Consider the following 21,561-nt stretch of genomic DNA (forward strand, 5'->3'; position numbering starts at 1 on the left):
ATGCTTCATGTTGCATTGTTAATTTGTTGACTATGAAGCCATAGAAGAAGAAAAATCTGCACCACACGTTTAATCTGACCTAACATATGCTAGGAAACAGCCAGACCTCAATTAAACTCTCTACAGCGCCTTTTGATAGATTTACAATCCGTCTATCAGATATCTTGTTGGCTCAGTCCTTTTTAAAGATATAAATTGCCGATTTTGTTTCATCTCATAAGCATGAACTCCATCTCCGAAAATCCTTTTATTTCATAATTAAAATTAAGAAGCGCTGGAATGAATATGAAATATCAAAAATCCTGGGATGATTAAAGAGAAGCCCAAAATGAGATATGAATCTGTAACGTCATAACTCTTTGTCTATCATTTCTTGTTTTACCCAAGGAAAATAAAGAGTTAATTATATTGAGCTTTTACACCGACGCCATGTCTTACATGCCATAAAATTCATTACATAGTTAGGTCATATTAAAATGTGCATAGAATAGCTTCATGTGACATTTTGTTGCACCATATTTTCCCATCTTCAAAAAAAAAATACTATTTTAATAAAATGCACCAATGCTACTCTTGTTAAAATAATGCCATTATTATCGCTATCAATCACTCCACCTGTCCATCCACCGAGACCCCAAGCTGCCTCATAGGAATAATGTTGGATTTTAGGAAGATATCAATATTAAAGTAACTTACATTACAAAATAAAAAGGATTTCAGTCATCAAATCATTGAAATATATATATATATATATTGTTAATTTAAGGTCAACTTCTATTAAGTTAATAGTTTGAAAAAAAAACAAATAATAATGAAGTGCAGTATATTGTTTTTTCAAAGTTAATATGCATAAGAAAAAATTCAATGCACATCGTATGACCGTCAAAACTATATGCTGCACGGTGTATATTGATTCAATAAACATGCAAAGTTTTGGAGTAGTTTTTTAATCCTGTCCGCACTGTTTTCACTTTGGCTATAGCATACATTGCCTTGTTCCACCAGGATTTGTTCTTTCATCCCTCTCAAGCTGCCTGAACCCAGACGCTAAAGCTAAATGAGCATGCCCACTCATGAATGCTGTTGCTTAATTACAATCCCTAATGGGAAACTGCAGAGGCAGAAGCCCGAACCATAAACAGTATAGGCGTTACTGCGGCCGCGTGCCACGACTGAAACAGCTTCCTTTAAATTAAAAGCACATGTTCAAGTGTATTTGAACATCGTTAATTGTAATAGATGTATTTTTTCTGGCCTCCACAACAATCGCGGAGATATTTTGCATCGGTTTCAATTGGATTTACAGAAATTAGATTGATGTTTCGAATGATGACCTTGAGAGTGTTGGATACAAAAACGGCATCTGAGAAACTGATCTCATGCCAGCAGTGCTTTGGGTTGACATTTAAATACGCCTGCAGTGAACATGGCAATAAATGAATGCTGATTTTTTTTTTATTGAACTGCTTTAAGCTATAACCTGTGGAAATTAAAATAAAATTTTGACTTCTGTTGAGATATTTTACAGGCCAGAGTGGGCCAAGTTCCCATAAACACTAAACGGAAATTTAAATCAAATTTAATGTTCAATCAGAAGGACAAAAATATCTGATGTCCAATGTGTTCGGATCTGGATTACGCCAGTTTATACAGTACTCCACTGATTACATAGTAAAGCACTGAAGTTTGACATCCCCTAACTTATTATGGAAATTGAGCATCTCTAATCCGAATACCTGGAAAAAACCTGCGCCACAGTGTTAAACTAAATTTCACACAGTGGATTTGGATGGTATGTTTCTGTGGTTAACTAAATGTGTGCTCCAAACACCACACTACTTACCCCACTCTAAGAATTCGACACAACACATGAATTATTCAGCAGTATTTGCATTTGCATTGTAATTTGCATGTGTGTAGATTAGAGAGAACGGAGGGAACGTTGCACCGGAGAGAATTACATTCTGAACCAATTTCAGTCTCAGTCTTGAGGAGTCGACATCGACTTTTGTTCTATTTTTCTCCTCTGCTTCGAGGTATACTTCTGAGATCAGTGACACACATTTCAAACTGTTGTTTGATTAATAAAAGAAGGAAATTATGTATAATGCTCGCCAGCACTCACTCACAAAAAGAACTGCCATTAAAAATGAATCGCGACATTGAACAATGAGTCTATTTGATTGACTCGGCTGAGATTTTTACTGTAGTATTCTCATCATTTATATTTATATTGTAAGGCGTGTGAGTCGGAACTCAAAGGAGCCAGTAGGCACGGAGGAGATGTCATATGGATTAAACACTAGGAAGGGGTTTGAAACTCTCACAGTATACTGAAGATCCTGGCTATTATGTTTCATCTAAAAATAACAAGCCTGATGAAAAAGAACACACAACACTGAATGTGAACAGAAAAAGAAATCCCCACAAGCACCAGAGAATAAAGTTCAAACAGCAGCAGTAATAGTGCTGAGTGTGATATGGAATGCAGCGAAGGCAATGTACAGTATGAGAATACTTTCAATTATAAATGAAAAAGAAATCAGTGTAAATTGTATGGAATAACCCAGAAACCAAAATAAAAATTCTGTCTGCGTCTCTAGAGCCACTTTATGAAGCAGCGCCCTGTTCCCTAAATTATGAAGATTCCATGTGCCTTGATGTAATTTTTATTTTCTCATGTGACTTACTGAATCATTTGACCCTAATAGCATCCACTGCCGACATCATCATTATTAAACATTAATCTTAAGAGGGATACCTTCGGGGGGCCTCGGGGCAGGATGTAATTAACAGGGAATGTGCGAGACAGTGGATTGAGACAGTGTGGAGGTATCGTCCTGCAGCGTGCACACGTGTCCTCATGCTATGCTGGGATGATACGATGCATCAAGGGGGTAGGGTAGGTATCGCTGCGATAACAGGGGAGGGCTCAGCCAACGTTTGCACATGTGCACATACCTCCAACTCCTTGTAAATCCACGTTTGTTGTACATGTCATGGTGTCGACAGTTGCAAGCTCACATGCTCAGATGTATGTGCACTGTGTGAGTGTACTAAATTTTACTTTGTCTGAACCATGCTGTAATTTTTAGAATTATTTATAATTTTTCTCATCTAAGTTTGATTTCCTGACTCATCTATTTTCCCAATACTGAAACAGTATGACAGCAGTTTGTCAAATAGTTAGTTACAAAATAGAATCTAGATTCTAGAGAATTCATGTGTATAGATACAAATGAAGGAAGCAGTTGGGATGGATACAGGGTGAGCAACATCCAGGACTCTCGCAGCAGAATATCAGGTGAATCTGGTTTCTGGACAGGGTTAGGCAACATTAAAACTGTGGTTAAGGTTAAAAAGAAAAATACACCTCCTTTCACAAAACAGCTAGAATATGTCAATTTATGATTCACTCCATTTAAGTGCGAGTCAAAGGGTTGCAACTTTGATAACATGTTAAAAAAATTACATTACGTCTATATTTATTATGCTGACCGGCACAGAAAAATACTGACAAATTATTCATGTCACTGTAAACAAAGCCTACTGATTGCATTTTGTCAGTATTTGACATTCATCCATCTTAGTAGCTTTCACATACAACATGGACAAGAATTTTTACCCGATACTAAAAGCAGGAGAGAAAAATCCCTGTTACTTTAAATAATGCCACTGATCTTAAATTGTTGCTGAACCCTACAGATAATTTTTCGCTCTGGGATTTTATTAGGATCTGCAATCATTTTCAACTCCAGCACCTTATGAAACAGACTAAATTATTCTGGAGAGAAGGGAAACATATACTCTAAATGGAGTACTCTATATAAAGTTCTGAATGTGATTTAAACATCTGACAATTTCAGTAATAGTAATCAGTATTGAATTATTTCTGAGAAGTATCCTTTGAGAAAAAGCGTAAACAGTTTTTTTAATTTATTTAAAAAAACTTGTATTCATAGTGCACAGTTGATGATGCAGATACTGCAATTAAAACCCATACTTAAAACCCATTAGCTATCATTGATCTTCCTCATTCACGCATAGTTAGAAAGAATATAAGTACCAAACGTTAATGCATAAGACAACGACCATAACCCCAAAAACGGATTTCCACTTCCTGCTCCATGAAGGTAAAAGAGAAATACCGGTAATTTTGATGGTTTCAGTCCATTGATCATTAACATGAGACAATCATTGCTCTGTAAAACATAAATAATCAGATAAGCCAGTGTAAATTAATAGGATAGAATTCGTGTTTAATACAAGTTATGACATCATACAACACATAATTTAGTTAAAGTTACAACATGAATACTGGACGGAACCGTTTCTGTTGGTTTCCTGACACCAAATATCAGAGTAATCAAGACTGGATGTCACCACAGATCACAGAGACAAGCAAGCAGGTTTACGCTTTTTAAAAAAATATAATATCATCGTACGATGTAAATATATAACCTTCGATAATCAAATTACAAGAGCAACATGATCAGAAAGACCGAGACTGCGTAATTTGGCTTTGTTGATACTCTGCCGGTCAAAGCTGTCGGTACAGAACAGTCGAGTGAGGAAGTGACTCTCTTCTTTCTTCCGGTTACGCCGGTCCTACTCCTTATTTATATAAGACCTGCATAATCCTATACAAAATTATACTGTTTAAACGAAATAGAAGAAATATTAAAATTAATTAAATACATATATATGTTTGTTAATTGCTAAAGACGTATTGTTTTCGGAGAGTTTGAAAGTAAGACTCGTAAAATTTTCGTATTTTCTTTTTATTTGCTCAGGCATATCCGAAGACACCTCCTTACCCATAATTTAAGCGTGACCTCTACTGCAATTGAAAATACTTGGTAGTGTAGGTTGCATTCCTTGAATTTTGACAACAGATGCCGTCGCTGCAAGGATATGGTGACAGTCTGAATGAGAAATCCCGTCTTTTTTTTTGCATAGACATCGCAAGAAGGTCTTATGTGCTCCTTGCCGGTTGATTTCCCTCTCGGGGTGGTCCCTGTTGTCGGCGAAAAGTCTGTTTTAGCTGCTCTGCATCAACATGGTGAGTTTGACAGCGAACACCTGAACGCAGCGGCTTCCCCATTTAGTCTTCTTTGACTTAGCGGTAGTCGCTAAACCTCCGGAGTTTACGTCAGTGTCCACGTTGATATTACTACAACGCTACATTTGTGATTTGTGTGATTTGCATCTGCATGGCAACGTTAGCTTGCCGTACCTTGCTAGCTTGTGCAGACGCTTGTTGTTGTTCAGTCTGTTTAGCTATCAAGCTAACCTTATTCCCACACCTGACATGTAAAGTTTGACCTCGGGATGTCCTCAGGAGAAAGTCATTGGACTCATTCCAATTGGTCGTTTTGGGCACAGTTTGATGAACACTGGCAGTTATTTAATGTCAAGTCACTGGGAAATATTGATATATGCTAACTGCCAGCTCGTTACATTGGTATATACATTTATCCAGTTTAAACATGGCAGTTAAAGATTGCAGAAGGAAAATCATAGACTCTATCATTGATGGGTTTTGTACTGTGATATTTTGGGTACAGTGATTTGTTTGATTCTATGATCGGAAGAATGCTTGAACTTTCTGATTGATCAGTGGTTATTGTGGCTGTAAAAATATCCAAAGGAAAGTGTTATCAATGTTTAACTTAAGTCTACAAATCAAGCTGGTGAAACAAACAAACATTCACAGTTATGGTAAATGTGTACTATAATACTAGGAGGGAAATGTTAAACAATATATAAAGTAAATCACAGAAATAACACACATATTTAATGTCATATTGTCTGCTTCTGCAGAGTTTGTGTATTTCTAGCCTAAGCTTAAATATTTGTATTAAAATATTTGAATCCATTATTTCTAGCAATCTGAAAAGGATTAGATATATTAAGAGTGGTCAATATGAAGGAAACGGTGGAAGCATTGTTCAAAGAAAGGTTTCACTGTTTCAAAGTTGGTTTTCTTGGCAAAATGTTTGTGAACGTGTTTGTGCTCTCAGTGACGGTGACTATCACTGCAGCTCGCACTCTCCAGCCCCCTACGGTTTTGATTTGGTTGTTGTGTGGAGGGGGGGTCAAGCGGACTGGGCAAGATAAGAGAGTTCATGCTGACTCAATTTCCCCAGCCCCCCCCCCCCAGCATCCACTAAACGATGGCTATGTGCTTTTGACCTATATATTCTGACTGACCGTTACTCTGCACGGAGAAATATCTTGAGTCAAAGAAGTTGCGTTTGGTCACGCATCAGATCTTGAATGAGTGTGATTGCCAAATTAATGGCACCCACTCCCCCCCCTCCCACCCTGTGTGACTCCAGAAGAGGTATTGACCTGAGCTTTTGGAGCTTACCCCATACTGGGTGGGTAACACCGGCGATCCCTGTGACCAATCCTGAATCTAGGTCTAATGTTACAGATCTGACCTCCTCTTTTTGGGAGTCATATACTGTCCCCTTCTAAACCAGTCTGACATATAGGTTGACCTTCACTCAGAGTTACATTCAAAGTAGGACTTATTTTTTGGATAGGATATTTATGAGTTTAGGATTGCTTGTTCGGGTATAGCCTCATTTCTTGCTGTTATTTATTCAGGACTTTTTTTTTCCAATTCTAAATAACAATACAAAAGAAAATCCGTTGCACAGACCTTAGAAACTTTAAGCAATGGCAGACACTGTATATATTTCATGCTGTCGATAGTCTGGCCCAGGCAATGCATTTGCAGACTCTATTCTACCTTTGAAATGACTGAATGTAAAATCTCATGGCAGATACGAAAGAGATATTGAATAACTTCACACTTTTGCATCTTGAAAAGAAGTTCAAGAAGTGTAATTTAAACACGCCCAAGCATAAGAAAGGTTGCGTTTAATATTCTTCAGCTCTATAATTAAGGGGTAAATCAATAACATTTGCTAACCACCAAATCTTTCTCTTAATTATATACATTTCTCATTCCTAAATGTTCTCTTTTTTTCATGGGTGAATTTAGGCTCTATTGAGGACAGTTGAGTGACAGGATGGATGCCTCTAGCTTGAATTTATCGATGCGAGCGTTTTCTAAGCCACAGGCTATATTCCTGCATGTTCAGGCTGTGAGTTTGTGTGTAGATTCCGTTGGACATGCCCAGGTGCGAGCACAGATAGACGTTTGGGGGGGAAAAAGAAAATTATTTGGGATTGGTTGGCTAATTGGTTCTTGTTGCTCAGATGTGTGAAAGCGCAGATATCAATGATTCCCGCTGATTGCCGAAGAGACGGGCTGACACCCAGACCTTACGCTACAGCGAATGGATAAAAGCACAGCGTGATGGCAATGATTTTGGCCTCTTAAGCCTAAGTGAATATTGATCAAAGTGTGCTGGGTTGATATTGAGCTCCTTACGTTGTAAAATCCTTTGGTAGCTACCACAGGAGCGTGGACTGTTCATTCTTCTGGGTAAACGGAGGCTAACTTCATGAGAAACGGGAATACTAAAATTATAGTCGTATTAATAATTTATCTGATTGTAATGTATGATATAGAATAGAATAGCACTTTATTGTCATTACACACGGTGATGCAATAGCTGATAATAGCTGATGTCTCTTTTTAAAAATGGCTATGATTACATATTTATACTTCCTTTTTTTTTGTCACAGCTTCTCCCAATAACCAATTACCGGTACTCTACTCTTTTTTTCTTTTTTTTCATCTTTATTTTCCACACCCTGGATGGGAAGAAAGGCTTAAATGTAGCGAGCAAAGATGATTAACGGCATGTGATAAAACTCTCAAGATATATTGTACAAACAAATATATTTTATTTCTCAATTTTTGTAATCGTCTTTATCATCTATGTCGCCTTCTGTTTCTGCGTCACCACCTTCATCGTGTTAAAGGTGTGTAACAGCATGCATAGTAACTGCACATGTTAAATCAGAGGAAGTGATTGGGTTCCTTTAATGGATGTAATCATGGGCTGTACAGTACCTCCATCTCTCTTATAGATGATTAATTTTCCGTCAACAGTCTTGTTTCTCTTAGTTTAAGAGACACTCCTTCAATCGGTATTCTTACATTCTCACCGCGTTGCGTTTCTCAGGATGATTCCGGAAGAAGATGGTTTAATAATTTCCGCACTTGCCAAACACATATTTTCAGCTTGTCCCTGTTTGACACCCTGTGAAGAAGGCTAACAATCATCTGTCTTTCTCCAGCGTTGCTTTTAGGGAATTTATTGTCTAACGTCACAGATATATGCAGTTTATTTATGTTGCTTAATAGTTATCGGAGTGAAGTCCAGCATACGGAGGAATCGCAAACCTCTCTGCCTTGCATTCTTGAGATTTGTCGGTAAAACAGACGGTGCGTGGTCCCCACCATGTCAAGTGTGGGTAATCAGCAAAAATGTTGCGTGTCAGTTTGCAGGTTAAAGAACTTTCATGGCCTCCTGAGCTCTTGCGACGATTTATATCAGCTGGACTCGTCTCATTCTCTTGAACCTGTAATTTATGGTAAGAGGCTGGAGTTTAGTTTGCACAGATGGATGCATTAATATTCTATCGCTCCAGCTACACGAGTGAAAACTTGCTTTCAAGACTTTTCCTCCTCTCTGAACCTTTCGTTGAACATTTATTGCAGGTATGACATAAGAAACCTATAAACATGCATGCACACCAGTGACAACTTCATGAATGTTAGTGTCCTGTACTTTGTATTCTATTCTTCCCTCTGCGACTTTGTTTAACCGGCGTTAAAGCCGGTGTGATCGGTGGTAGAATCTTTTCAGTACACAGACCATAATCGTACTCTCCATGGATGTAACTCCTTTTATGGCTCATCTAATTGCTATTTAAATGTGTCATTTAAATCCTTACACTATTTTCACAGGGTGTGATTGGTGTGCAGCTGGTGGTTACCATGGTGATGGCCAGCGTGATTCAGAAAATCATACCTCATTATTCCTTCGCCAGGTGGCTACTCTGCAGTGGCAGGTAAAGTAGTAAGCGGTTTCAGACGACGGTTGCTTTTCTGCATTTAACCTGCTTCCTGAGGAGTTTTCACTTCTTTCAAACAAATGTTTACGCTACGCTCTTGAAAAAAATGCGTCGGGTAGAAGAAGCAGGAGAAAACTACAAAGACCATGAGGATGACCTCAGAAGACGGCGCATGGCAACAATTTTCCTGCCTCATTTCCTCTGAGTAATGACATACTTTTGTTTTCTTACACCTCCCTTGTACACTTTTAATAATTAACTCTCTCTTTTGGGGTCACATTCCAAATACTTTTCAGAACTTCTTACCTCGAGCAGAAAGCCTAGAGCATCCCTCCGGAATATTTTGGAACGGATTTATTTTTCTCCCCATAATAAATACATTAATCTAAATAAATAAATATGCTTTTTTCTATCCACAGCTCCCACGCAGATTCTATGCAAAGTTGAGGAGGGGGGGTGTCAATAATGTTTGCTCTTTAATGAGTTCCTATTGCACACCCTGTCCTTAACAACCTGCTGCTGTGAAGCTTCTTACGGATGTTTCTTACACGTATATCGTAGTAAATCTTTCAAAAATGTCTCGCGTGTTTTCGAGTTGACCGTTAAAGTCCAGGCCGATCCAAAAAAGCAATTCTGTTAGTCATATTAAGACAATAAAATCTTAGAGATGCAATAAGAAGTACCGGTACATTAATGAATATAAATATCAGTGTCTTGCTTTGCTACAAGTTATTTAACTGACACTCTCCATACTTAAGTCAATTACAGTATTTTAAATCATATGTCTCAATAATGAAATACAACGACAAGAAATGTAGCTCAGACAGTTTTATTTTTTCCATCCACAGCTTCTTCTTCTTTGTCCAGGCCTGATTACACTTCTCTTTCTCTGTCCTCTGCTTTGTCGCAGCCTGCGTTGGTATCAGCACCCCACGGAGAATGAGTTGAGGAGCTTAGCCGGGAAACAAAAAGGACAGAAGAAGAAAGACAGGTAGGTAAGGAGGAGAGTTGGATGAAGAGGGGCTATTGTTTGTTGGGGGGGGGCGTTGGCACAGAGGAGGCACCCCTTTCATCACGTAAGAAAGAAAAGATGAGACGCAGACTTCTGAGATGGATGGAGACCACAGGTATGTCGGCAAACCGATGAAACTGATGTGTTTATGTGGCTCATTTAAGGCCTGTTTGAAGTGAGGAGACGGAAGTCTGTTGTTGTTGTTTTTGTTCCTTTACGGCTCTTCATCGAGGCTCCGAGAAACTCTGCTTAGAAGCGGCCCTGTCTGGGAGATGTGAAGGGAAGTTGGTTCTGTTTTTTGGTTTTCTTCTGTGCTATTGCTCTTTCGGCTATTTTACGGGATGACTGTTTAAAACGATTGCCTCCTCTGTGAAATCAAAGTTCCCCAAACGGCGTTATGTATTTCAAAGTGGTCAAATGTCAACCTTTGATTTGGGGAAGGTAGTTTTCCTTCCAAACTACTTTGCAATTCAAGGCGGGGGAGGGGGGCGGTAGGGATGGGGGGGCGATGCTCAATTTTTCAAGCTGCAGGTGGGAGTTGAACCATATGTTGAACATGTGAATTTCGTGCCAACTGCTTTGTGTTCTCTTTTATCGGTGTGATGGAGAATTGAATTGACGACTGAAAGTTAATCCTCACTGTTCCTCGCGGTGTCCGGCTCTGAACCCAAAGTGGTTTTGTTGCGCGCTCCTTTCTCTGACCCCGTGTGAGGCAGGTCAAGGCTCTCCGGCAGCACATGCTCAGTAATCCCTCGAAGGAAAAGATGGACCCACTGCCAGCCTGTGCCATGCAGCTCCGTTCCTTTTGTTAACCGTCTGACTCTCGCAGTCAGGGGTGAAGCTGAGCCCCCGTTTTTTTTTTTGTTTTTTTTCCCCCTGTCAGGTGCCTAAGAGATGAAATCTGTCTGGGGCAAGTTTGGCCCTTGAGTCTTACAGCGGTATTGTTCTGCGAATCCAGCAAACACACAGGGCTGAACAAACAAAGCCCAGAACTGAGGCGGCCCATCAGACAGTTCTTCAAGGCTAAAGAAAAGCTCTCCATTATCCTGTTGTCGACAGTTTTGCTCAGCTTATGAGCCCCTCTTGATCATGAAAGTAATAGTATATTAGTAGTAGTTGTAATGGAAGTAATTAGACTTCTTCTATCCATTAAATTGGGATGCTAGAGCTGCATTGAATGCCACAACAAGGAGGCGATTTACTCACAATGGCTCTTTGAAAGGGAATTGTTTTTCGAGTTCAAGGACAGCTCTCCAGCGCAGACAGCAGGCATCCTCCCAAAATAATACACAAATACTAAAAATGGGTTGAGTTGCCTCTTTTCCAGTTTTGTTTTTCTCCAGAGCTTTGACCCTTACTTTATAAGTCCCTCGCTTACTAAAATACTTACGCAACCTTAAATGCCACATCATATGCTATTACATGACGTGTAATCATTCATATCCGTATTTTATTCTGTAATAATATCAAAGCCAGAAAGTTATTTTTGCCCCTTAGGTATCCTCAAAAGGCTCAGGTTTCTCATGACGCTTTCAGTTATGTCAAATCCAAGGTGGGACGTAAACCTCAACAGGAAATGTCTTGAGAAATTTAAAAAAAAAATGTTAGTCTGTAGTGAAAAATAACATTGACAAATGCTGCCTGCTTATCCTGACCGTATTCTTTTTGCCGTTCTCTTCTCTTCTATGTAGGAAGTACAACGGTCACATAGACAACAAGCCGCTAACGGTTCCCAAGGATATCGACTTGCAGCTGGAGACCAAATGCATCACGGAAGTCGACACGTTGGGTACAAATCTGGAACTTTTTCCATTATGGCGCTCTTTTAAACTTTCAGGTACTGTGCCGTTTGATGTTATATTCTTTGTGCCCCCCGCAGCATTGCACTATTTCCCAGAGTTCCAGTGGCTGGTGGATTTTACAGTAGCGGCGACTGTGGTGTATCTGATAACGGAACTCTACTACAGCGTGACTCAAGCCTCAGGGGAGATGAACATCAGCGTGGTCTGGTGCCTCCTAGTACTGGCTTTTGTCATGTATCCTCACATCTTCACATGCTTTCCTATCAGACTGACCACGTTTGAACTGCCTTTTTTATTATTATTTAAAGGGATAGTTCCTCTTTTCCTCTTGCCAGTTTGCACAAAAATCAAGGTACATTAGATTATGAATGCATTTCCATCTTTTTTTTTTCTTCATCTATATTCGTCACCATTATCACACCTGTGCTACATACGTGCTCCATCTCTTTATCTTTCGGACACCAAATCATTGCAGCCCGAATGTGTGGCTACGCAGCCGCTTCAGAGCGATGCAACAAAACGAGTGCTAAGTCACCTGTCGAAGGTCGACTTGCAGCACCCTCGTATTCCGCAGCTACCTGCATTTCTGCTTCGGTGAATGGCGGTTAAATCATACACATTATCCTTGCCGCCAACCACAGGGTCCGATCTTCCCTGTGCTCCTTGTTGTGCCCAGATCACTGGGTTTAGATGGTGTGTCATTTCCTGCCTACATTTTCAGACCGGAGGCCCCAGTTTGACATACTTGGGGAGGAAATGATGGGACTGGAACAGATGAAATAATACGGTTACTCAATATACGTGTTAATGGCGTGTTTGATTTAGTTTTGTCTCATTACATCTGTGATGATTTTTTTTTGGACTCTCACCCTGGAGGTCGGTGCTTCTGGCTCAACCTTCACCAAGAATCCCCGGGTGAAGCCGTGCACATAAAGTGCCTTAAATTGTATTGCTGCCCCTCACTCAAATTCATAAATTTGACTGCATCTCATCACGTTTTGGAAATGTCGACACACCGACTCGCCGTCTTATTAAATTTAAACCACCACATGATACGTCGCGCCCGATTATTTCCCTTTTCAGCCTCCTGCTGTCTGGGACTTGCGTAGTGTTTGTACAGCTGTCTCCTCAGTGCTGAATAGAAGAAAAGAATGTGGACTCTGTTGGTCTGAAAGCTCGAATTGACCTGAAAGGAGATGGAAAAATTGCCACGCTGTCACCCGAAATGTTGCCGTCTGACACCCTTCTTTATGTGTCTTATTGATTGATTGCAGAGAAACTTATTTCTGTTTCCCTTAAACTCCGCAAGGCATTAAAGGTATATCCGTAAAGTGTTTTGTGTTCGCTTTGTATGCCAGCGTTCGTCTAGGGATGTTTTACCTTGACTCGATCGCCGCAGCAAGACCCTTTTCTCTCTGACGGCTCACTATTTCAAGTTGGAGGAAGGCGGCGAGCGTTCTCTCTGCATCACTTTCGCTTGTTTCTTTTTTGTCAAAGCCATGGCCATCCTTATCGTCACTGAGAACTACCTGGAGTTCGGTCTAGAGACGGGTTAGTGTTCCGCTTTCTTACGAATGACCCTGCCCAGAGCAAACTTTCAATCCATTCAGCTGCAGGAAGTGAGTCTGAGTCCTTTCAACTTTTCTCCATCCCTAGGCTTTGCTAACTTCTCTGACAGTGCTCTACACTTCCTGCAGAACCAGGGTTTAGAGTCCCAGTAAGTATAAAATCTGTATTCTCATGGAATCATGCTTGTTTTCTCTGCTTTCATGAGTTCTTTAAGTGGGGAAAGTACAGCAGCATCTCACTGTATTTTCTCTTTCACAGGGGTCCCATATCGAAATTTACCTTCAAACTGCTCCTGGCCCTTCTCTGCTCCCTGATTGGTGCATTTCTAACTTTTCCTGGTTTACGATTGGCCCAGATGCACCTCGATGCGCTCAATCTGACCACAGCCAGATTCACACAGTGAGTCCACCACAGTAATTGTCAATTGTGTGTTTTCATCCTTACCGATGACCTCTTTCAGTCACAGCAGTCTTTATTAAAACGAGACCTTTTTAGGGTCTCCAAAAGTTAAACTCTTTGTTCCTTTTGTTCTTGAAGGTGGTGCGAGTTGCAAGATAACTGAAATGACAACATGCACACCATCTTGTTCATTTTACAATCAATGCAGACGTCAGTTTTCGATTGGAGTAGGTCTACTACTTTTCTCATTGATAAAAAGGAAGTAAGAGTCATTAAAGGTCCACTGAAGTTCATCCGTGCTATTCAATTAAAATAAAACTCAACCACACTATTCAAGTTTCTTTTCCCACAGTTTAAAAAGAAATTCTTAAACTACATATTGTTCTTTAAAAAAAAACATGCAGGTTATCTTCTCGCCTTTTGTGGAAAGTAGCTTTGATAGCTGAAACGTTATTTCTCACTGTCGACTTCAAAATGAAGAAAAGATTTTATTAGCTGTTTTTGTTTCTCCATGAATTATCAAAGGTCGTCTCCTTAACTGGACTTCTCCTTTTACTCCCTTTTCTACAGGACGCTGCTTTATATCAACTTCCTGTCTCCTCTTATCATGGTCCTGCTTTGGGTGAAGCCCATCAGCAAGGACTACATCATGAACCCCACTCTGGACAAGGAGAGCGTGCCTCTGTAAGTAAAGGTAATCCGGTGCTAAAGGTTGGATAATAAATGAGATCATATGCATAAACTGTAAAGGACCGTTGCCAGTGTGTTTTAAGGCAAACAGGAAGTGGTTGATTAGTGGCCGAGTCGGTCGGACTACCTTGATACCTAATAACCTTCCGTTCAAATGAGGGATGGGATGATAATAATGCAAAGCTGTGAAAAAATAAAATAAGCAATTACTACTTTTGTGCTAGAAAATGGATGTAAACAATGCCGCAGCAGTTATGAAAATGGAATTTGTGACTCGGTGAGATAAGGGATGTGTTCAGCTGACAGATGACGTGACAATCTACTTGTAGAATAAGACTGAACAATTTAGTCTCACCTCAGGGAATGCTCTTTGTTGTATGTCTAACTCGTTTTCGCTCGTTAGCATTCACGAAGATAGCATCTTTAATTTGTTGTCAAACTTTATTTTCCCACGCCGACAGTGGCTGCGATATCATCAAGGTCAAACATGATTGAGCCCGATTTCCTGTCACCATTCCCCGTTTTCACCTTTTCCTTTTTTTTATCTCTTAACTACCCTCAGATACCTCTTTCTTCTGAGTTGTTTGACTCCATTGCTCTTACTGTATTTCCCACGCATCTCATTGTCTCTGCCTACCATCCAAGTGATGGAGCAGATTTGAGACGTGTTGCGTTTGCAGGCCCTTCATCCCCTCATCCTCCCCGTCTCTCTCACTGACTCATCTATTCTTTCCAGGATGACCGAGCAGACGTTTGACACGTTGCGGTTATGGACCATCGTACTGCTGTGCGTGCTCCGGCTCGCTATGATGAGACACCATCTGCAGGCCTACCTCAACTTGGCCCAGAAGTGCGTGGACCAGATGAAGAAGGAAGCGGGACGGATTAGCACCGTGGACCTGCAAAAGATGGTGAATAACGTAGTCGTTGCATAAATCGTTCTGCTTGTCTGCCTCATTTTGCAAATGTTAAAGCATGGAGTTTATAATCCCATTTAATAAGTGGTCGTGTTGAGTGATAATACGAGCATTACTTTGAGTTGAACCTGTTTTATTGTGATTGTTGCGTTACTCGTCCAATGGTCTTCATCTTCAGCACAAATTTCTACATTTTATATTAATATGTTCTGTGATTAAGGCGGTCAACAGGCCGTACGCCTAAATCAGCTGATTGAAGAGCTTGTTTCAGAGAAGCGAAGAACAGCTAGCTCCTCCAAGGCTTCAAAGATGTGTCTGTAAAACCCGTAGTAATGCATTTCTCTGATTTAATGCAGGTCGCACGTGTTTTTTACTACTTGTGTGTAATCGCACTACAGTATGTGGCACCACTGGTGATGCTGTTGCATACGACTTTGCTGCTAAAAACCTTAGGTGAGTCACGAACTTCTGTGATTATTTTTTTCCCAGTTTGGCATCTCTAGCTGTTTTCTACCTTTTACCTTGTTTACTACAGGTGGACACTCCTGGTGGGTCTACCCTGAAGAAGACCTGCCTTGCACCCACGAAATGAGCACTTTGATGGGTGCAGCACCAGTAACGGCCCCAACCCCAGCTCCGGTGGCTGAAACGGGAGCCCGGGCATCGGTAGCCCAGCTGTCGGTGGCCCTGGGGGGCTTGAGGACTGTCTTCAGCCCCTTGCTTTTCCGGGGTCTCTTCTCCTTCATTGCTTGGTGGATTGCTGCCTGCCTATTCTCCACCTCCCTCTTTGGGCTATTCTATCATCAGTATCTCATGGCGGCGTAGCATCGCCAGTCCAGGATTAGCAGACCCCCCCACTGGGTCACTGTGTTCAGCCTATCAGAAAGGACTGAGTGGGGGCAACACTGATGACTGATTCACAACTCCTCTTTTCCATCGTCCCTCCTTCTGCCCACCTAACGAGGACTGACCAGAACTCCCGTGCTTCCTGTATGGAGGACTCTGTGAACTCGTCGTCTTTCTTTGTTGTTGTTTTTGTCTGTTTACTACTCCGACTACTTCCTTTTTTTTAATTGGGGAGCGACTTTGATAACCCGTAATAACATACAAACTGAAGTAGCAGTTAGGTTAAGGAGATGTTTCGTGTTTTCAGGGTGAAATTTGAAGGATGAGAAGTAAGATAAGAGTTTAATCTTTTAAATTCTCATTTTAAAATTCATCAAGGTACTTCATGATTTTGATAGAGTAACAGCTTCATGATATCTGCTTCTTTTAGCAGATCTATCCTCTCTGGAGATGTTCAGCGAAAAACTTGCAAATTCATTTTTATTATACATGTTTTCTTAATTGTTGAGGGGGGGGGGGGTATAACTTCCATACATATGCCCCATATGTGTCTTTTGATCAAATCTTTAAATGTGTTTCTAAATTGATATTGCCAGAGGTTACAAAAGAGTCGAGGGGAGTTTTAAATTTTGTGCCAAGGACCAATCTGTTTGGAGGAGGAGGAAGATGAAGAAGGAGCAGACTGTGGGTGTTGGGTCGAGCTGCTATGCAGCGAACGTTTTTGTTTTGTGTTTTGTTTGGGGGGAGGGGCATGAAGAAGAGTTTTACCTGCAGAGGAGAGAAGTTTCTCATTGGCTTGAATCTGTATTTAAATGTGTAATTGACAGTTGTCAAGGCAACGACCTTGGGTTTTAAAATGAAATGAAACATATTTGTTACGGTTCAGTTGCTTTGTGACCTCCCTGTTTTACTCTGAGCCAGTTTTACAATCTGAGATGATTTGGGGGGGGGGAGAAACAGCCCTTATAGCTGGAGCTCAGTTCAGGTGCGTCTAGTAAAGGAGCCCTGCTGTCGTTCAGCTGGAATCTCAAAGGGCATTGTGATCACAAGGAGACGGCAAGTTGCTCCTCCTTAATGCTCTGCTTTCCTTATCCATTAATTTTAAACTCATCTGAAGCAAGTCAGTTTGTAAAAGTCTCTCTTTCTTTATATATATATATATTTAAAAACAAGATGTGCCAAGTGAGTCTTATCCCACAGTGTGTGGATTTTGTCCGCTTCCATTTGAAACGACGACCCTGCGGGCCTTCCATTTTGTCACTCCATTGCCGCAAAGAGGGAATCGTATTTTCTTTGCATACTGTAAGTCTTTGGTCGGTGAATGTTTGCAGAACCGTTCGTTGTGCTCTTGAAGCGCTTGCCCGATATGATTGTCCAGTCTATTCAGGAATGTAAGGTACGGACGGGACGCCATTATAGATCAATCTGGTGGCTTTCTGGCATTTTCTCTCGCCGTTAAAATGATGCCATGGAGCCATAATTTACAAACGCGAGCTCTGTGGGTCTTCGTGCAGGAGACGTTTGGCAAAGTCAGGTGGCACCATATTATATTTTAATGCTCTGATGTGTTGAAAGTCTTGACTTTTATCCCTTTTTTTTTCTCACCTCGGAAAATATGCACAAAACGAATGTATCAGTCCTGCCTGATTTTAAAGGTCGTTTGATGGCGATGAGTTGTGTGTACCTCTGACACAGAAACACACACTTCACTCGGTGTCTACTACCTTTTTAAGAATAATCTAATTTCTCCGAATGACTTAATACTTTTTTCATATTTATTAAACATGTTGAGGCCTGTGAACATTTCTAATTTTGGATGTTGGTGTGCATGATGGCTGGAGTTCATTGTCTGGTCCATCACTTCTGTTTTGTTACCTCTCAAAGTGTTTTTTCACTCATCGTTGGGTTCATGAAGTAAATCACACATGTTGTTCCTTTTGTGTATTTATTTCTGCTTTAGATTTTGTCTTAAATAAATTATGTTCTTTATCTCTGTCTTCATTTTACTGGCCTCATGTGAGGCCTTGGAATAGATCAAAGAGAGAAAGCTGGTTTAGTCATTTAAAATATCCACATTCACCAACTGTTGAAGTGTGATGCGTGTTAGAAGGTTAACTCGAGTTAATGAAATGCTTCCATGAAGCTGCAGGGTTTTATTCTAGAGCAGCATACCTGCCTCTGACAACGAGCTTCCCGACACATTTCCAGTCAAGGTCTTTGCGAGCATTTAAAATTATTTTTCTTCTATTAGACTTAATTGTGTTTGTATGATGGTTCTCAGTAATACTCTAATAGAGTTTCGGCATCATTCTACTCATGAAATATGCCCATTGATTTCCTTCTCTTAGTTTGCCTTCTTTATTCGGAGTCGTTGGAGTAGATAAAGCGATGAAACCACAAACATTCCTAATGCAGCATTCTCTGGGAATAACTTCCAGTCAGTTAATACAGGCTTTGAGTGCCATTGTCCGAGTGCACTGGAAAATTGGACCAATTAATCCATTCATAAGTAGACCGATCAATAAGATGGCTTCCAAAACAAACCTGTGGAGGGCTTCTTTTATTCCTCTTGAGTGGGGCCTATTCAGAGATCCCTCTCTCCATAGAGCGGCGTGGAGCTCTGTTCCGGAGAGAGGAGCAAAGACCTCCCCATCCTCCAGTCCCCAGAAGGACAGGCGAGCTTCTGGAGAGGCAGCGCTACAATAGTGGGACACAGAACGTCGACCCCACCCTCGTGTCAGTCGTGACAAGCAGCAGACGTACTTCATGCCTGACCCGACCTTCAGTCATGAATGGCCTAAGAGAGGACGCTTTACCGCTCTCGAAATCCTCCCAGCTGCTTTATTTCTAATTTTTCCTTTTTTTCCAATGATAACTCCCCAAAAAATAAGGGCAAAGAAAAGGAAAGCAGGAACCGGGACCCCCGCTGAATCGAGTGCCGGCTGCTGATTGGTCGTCTGAGATAAACATGTAGCAGTTACCCTAAATGCAAAAAAAAAAAAAAGCAATTATCTTTCCATTGCCATGACAACGACTTAAACTGGAAGCATTGAAATGTTTTTATGTGACATTTCGCTTTTGTCCAAATTTGAAATTGCTGATGAAATCCTAAAAGCGTCGTGAGAATGTATAAAAGAAAAGACAAATCAAAAATGAAACTATATTATTGATAATTGATACAATGCAACCATTTATTTTCAGGTAGTTAACGCAGGGTGGGTTCATCCATCGTGTGTGACACGGATTCACTTCTGACTCGAAGTTTATTTTTAATAATAGGTAAAACAGGTAAATATACAGTCAAGTATGTCGTGCAGTGTTCCACGAATCTGCTCTTGTTTAGCATGGTGGACTATAATTTGATTTCATGTTATCCTCCTAACGTTCATCATCACATTCATTCATCACTCACAACACAGGATAGTGTTCATTTAAGTACACTTAAATCTCGTCATGGATAAAATCCGAGGTCTGCTGCCCTCGTGGTAATCAGCACTGCTCTTATAATTCATCTCCAGATGAACATCGTTCCTTTGGGGTCTACTGTATCAAAAGTGTGTGTGTGTGTGTGTGTGAGCGAGAATCCATGTATTTAGCACTTCAATTAATTCAACACTTAATTTAAACCAACAGGGACACGTCTCCTGCTTTTAATTTCATGTGGATTATATTCTGTGCTGTTGGGGATTAGATTGAATTGCATTGTTATTAAAATGCTGCTTAATCTCTCCAACGTCTCATCTCACAGCAACAAATGGTGTGTTCAGGAACGTGTCTGCATAATGCTTTGAATCTTCTACTAATTCTTATTTTTACAGTACCACCATTGTACTTCATTTATCTTCAGATTCAAAACTTCTCAAGAGAGCAATAATCCCCTAACAACACAGGCGACGTCACATTCTGTTTCTTATTCTGGTAATCCTTCGTTTAGGGGGGTGGGGGGGGGGGGGGGGGGGGGGGGGTGGACATCTTGGTGTCTTTCATGGTGAAAAAAACACAATCCATTAAGTTCACAGACACAATAGAGTTTTCAAAGCATCACCATATTTGAATAAATGATTTCTATATTTTTTAAACTCTTGCTGTTTTCTATTTCTTTGGATTAACGTTAATGTTGATGCCTGCTCAGCAACAACAACCAACAGAGCGGACTGCCCCCTAGTGCCACTGACTGAGTGTGATAGTGATTTAAAAGAGGGTGGGGGGTGGGGGACTTGCTTTGCTTTAAGCATTAGCACAATGCCAGTTTTTCCAGTGCCATCCAATCAGAGAGAAGCTCAGCAACACGGTCATACATCCAGTAAAACTAGGTGGCAAATGCAAATGCTCCGAGATCAAGGTTTCTCCTTGGCAATGGTGCAGCACTTGTTTCTCTCCTTTCATGTCCGAATGATGATGGTGATAATAAGAGGGGAGGACAGGCCTCAGATTGAGCCAAAAAGAGATAGAGGAGGGGGGGAACGAGCATCGATGGGATCTTTGATATGGAATGCTGCATCACATGATATTAGTGTCATTCACGGAGCTGTTTGATTGACAGATTATTAGAAAGATTGTGCGGAACGCTCCATTGTTTTCAGCCATTTTTCATCTTTGAATTGGTGACACTTTGATGGCGCTCAAACCAGCACGAGGCGCTGCATCCCACATCACAGTTTCTTTGCAATGGCTTTTCTGCTTTCTATTTGAATTAATGCATTTAAAAAAAAAACAGATTTTTAAAATAATTGCTTCCTATGCGGCTCCGAGCTTGAGCAAGTGTTCTTCTATAAGCACACACACACACACACAGAGGTGAAACCTGCATCATTTCTTTTCTTCAGGGATCCTGTTGTTCTGCGTGCTTCGGGTTCAACAGACTTAATTTTCACCATTATATTGTGTTAGGCTGATGATGCCCATTGCATTCAACAGAGCAATTTAAACTCCAGCAGATTGTTGTAAAGCCAGCATATGTTCTTCATTACGACAACGTAACACTGCCCTGCTTTCAAGAAATCCAAAAATGATTGGGATGAAGGTGTAAAATTCAGATCATTACTCTGAGTAAAGGTGGAAATGCATTTTAAGCCCATCAGTTAGCTTGTACCTTCAATAAAACTGTGTCCGCATGTCTGTGCCTATATTCTTCACAGCTCATGCTAATATATATTTAGCGTGGCTGTCGTGCTGCATCATTTGGAAAACATTAGGAACAAAAATAATACATTTCCCAATTCCGTTTGTGTTCCATGACCAACAGCTGGTGGGCCGGTGTGTGATATTAAAAGTTAATTCACAATAATATCCTATTTGACCATACCTCAGGTTTGTTTGTTTG

The 21,561-nt window shown here is 40.6% G+C and overlaps 1 protein-coding gene across 1 annotated transcript; it reads left to right on the forward strand.

The window, feature by feature from the left end:
* Positions 1 to 8,902: 8,902 nt before the first annotated feature.
* Positions 8,903 to 16,217, forward strand: LOC137916327 (transmembrane protein 161B-like). The gene is made up of 11 exons (XM_068759370.1): positions 8,903 to 9,000; positions 9,914 to 9,994; positions 11,707 to 11,804; positions 11,895 to 12,051; positions 13,217 to 13,368; positions 13,474 to 13,534; positions 13,645 to 13,785; positions 14,356 to 14,469; positions 15,212 to 15,386; positions 15,749 to 15,845; positions 15,928 to 16,217. The coding sequence occupies exons 1-11, from the start codon at positions 8,927 to 8,929 to the stop codon at positions 16,215 to 16,217; spliced, it is 1,440 nt and encodes a 479-aa protein (XP_068615471.1). The 5' UTR covers positions 8,903 to 8,926.
* The last annotated feature ends 5,344 nt before the right edge of the window (positions 16,218 to 21,561 follow it).

Source organism: Brachionichthys hirsutus, unplaced genomic scaffold (assembly GCF_040956055.1).
Source record: "Brachionichthys hirsutus isolate HB-005 unplaced genomic scaffold, CSIRO-AGI_Bhir_v1 contig_667, whole genome shotgun sequence".
Taxonomy (NCBI): Eukaryota; Metazoa; Chordata; class Actinopteri; order Lophiiformes; family Brachionichthyidae; genus Brachionichthys; species Brachionichthys hirsutus.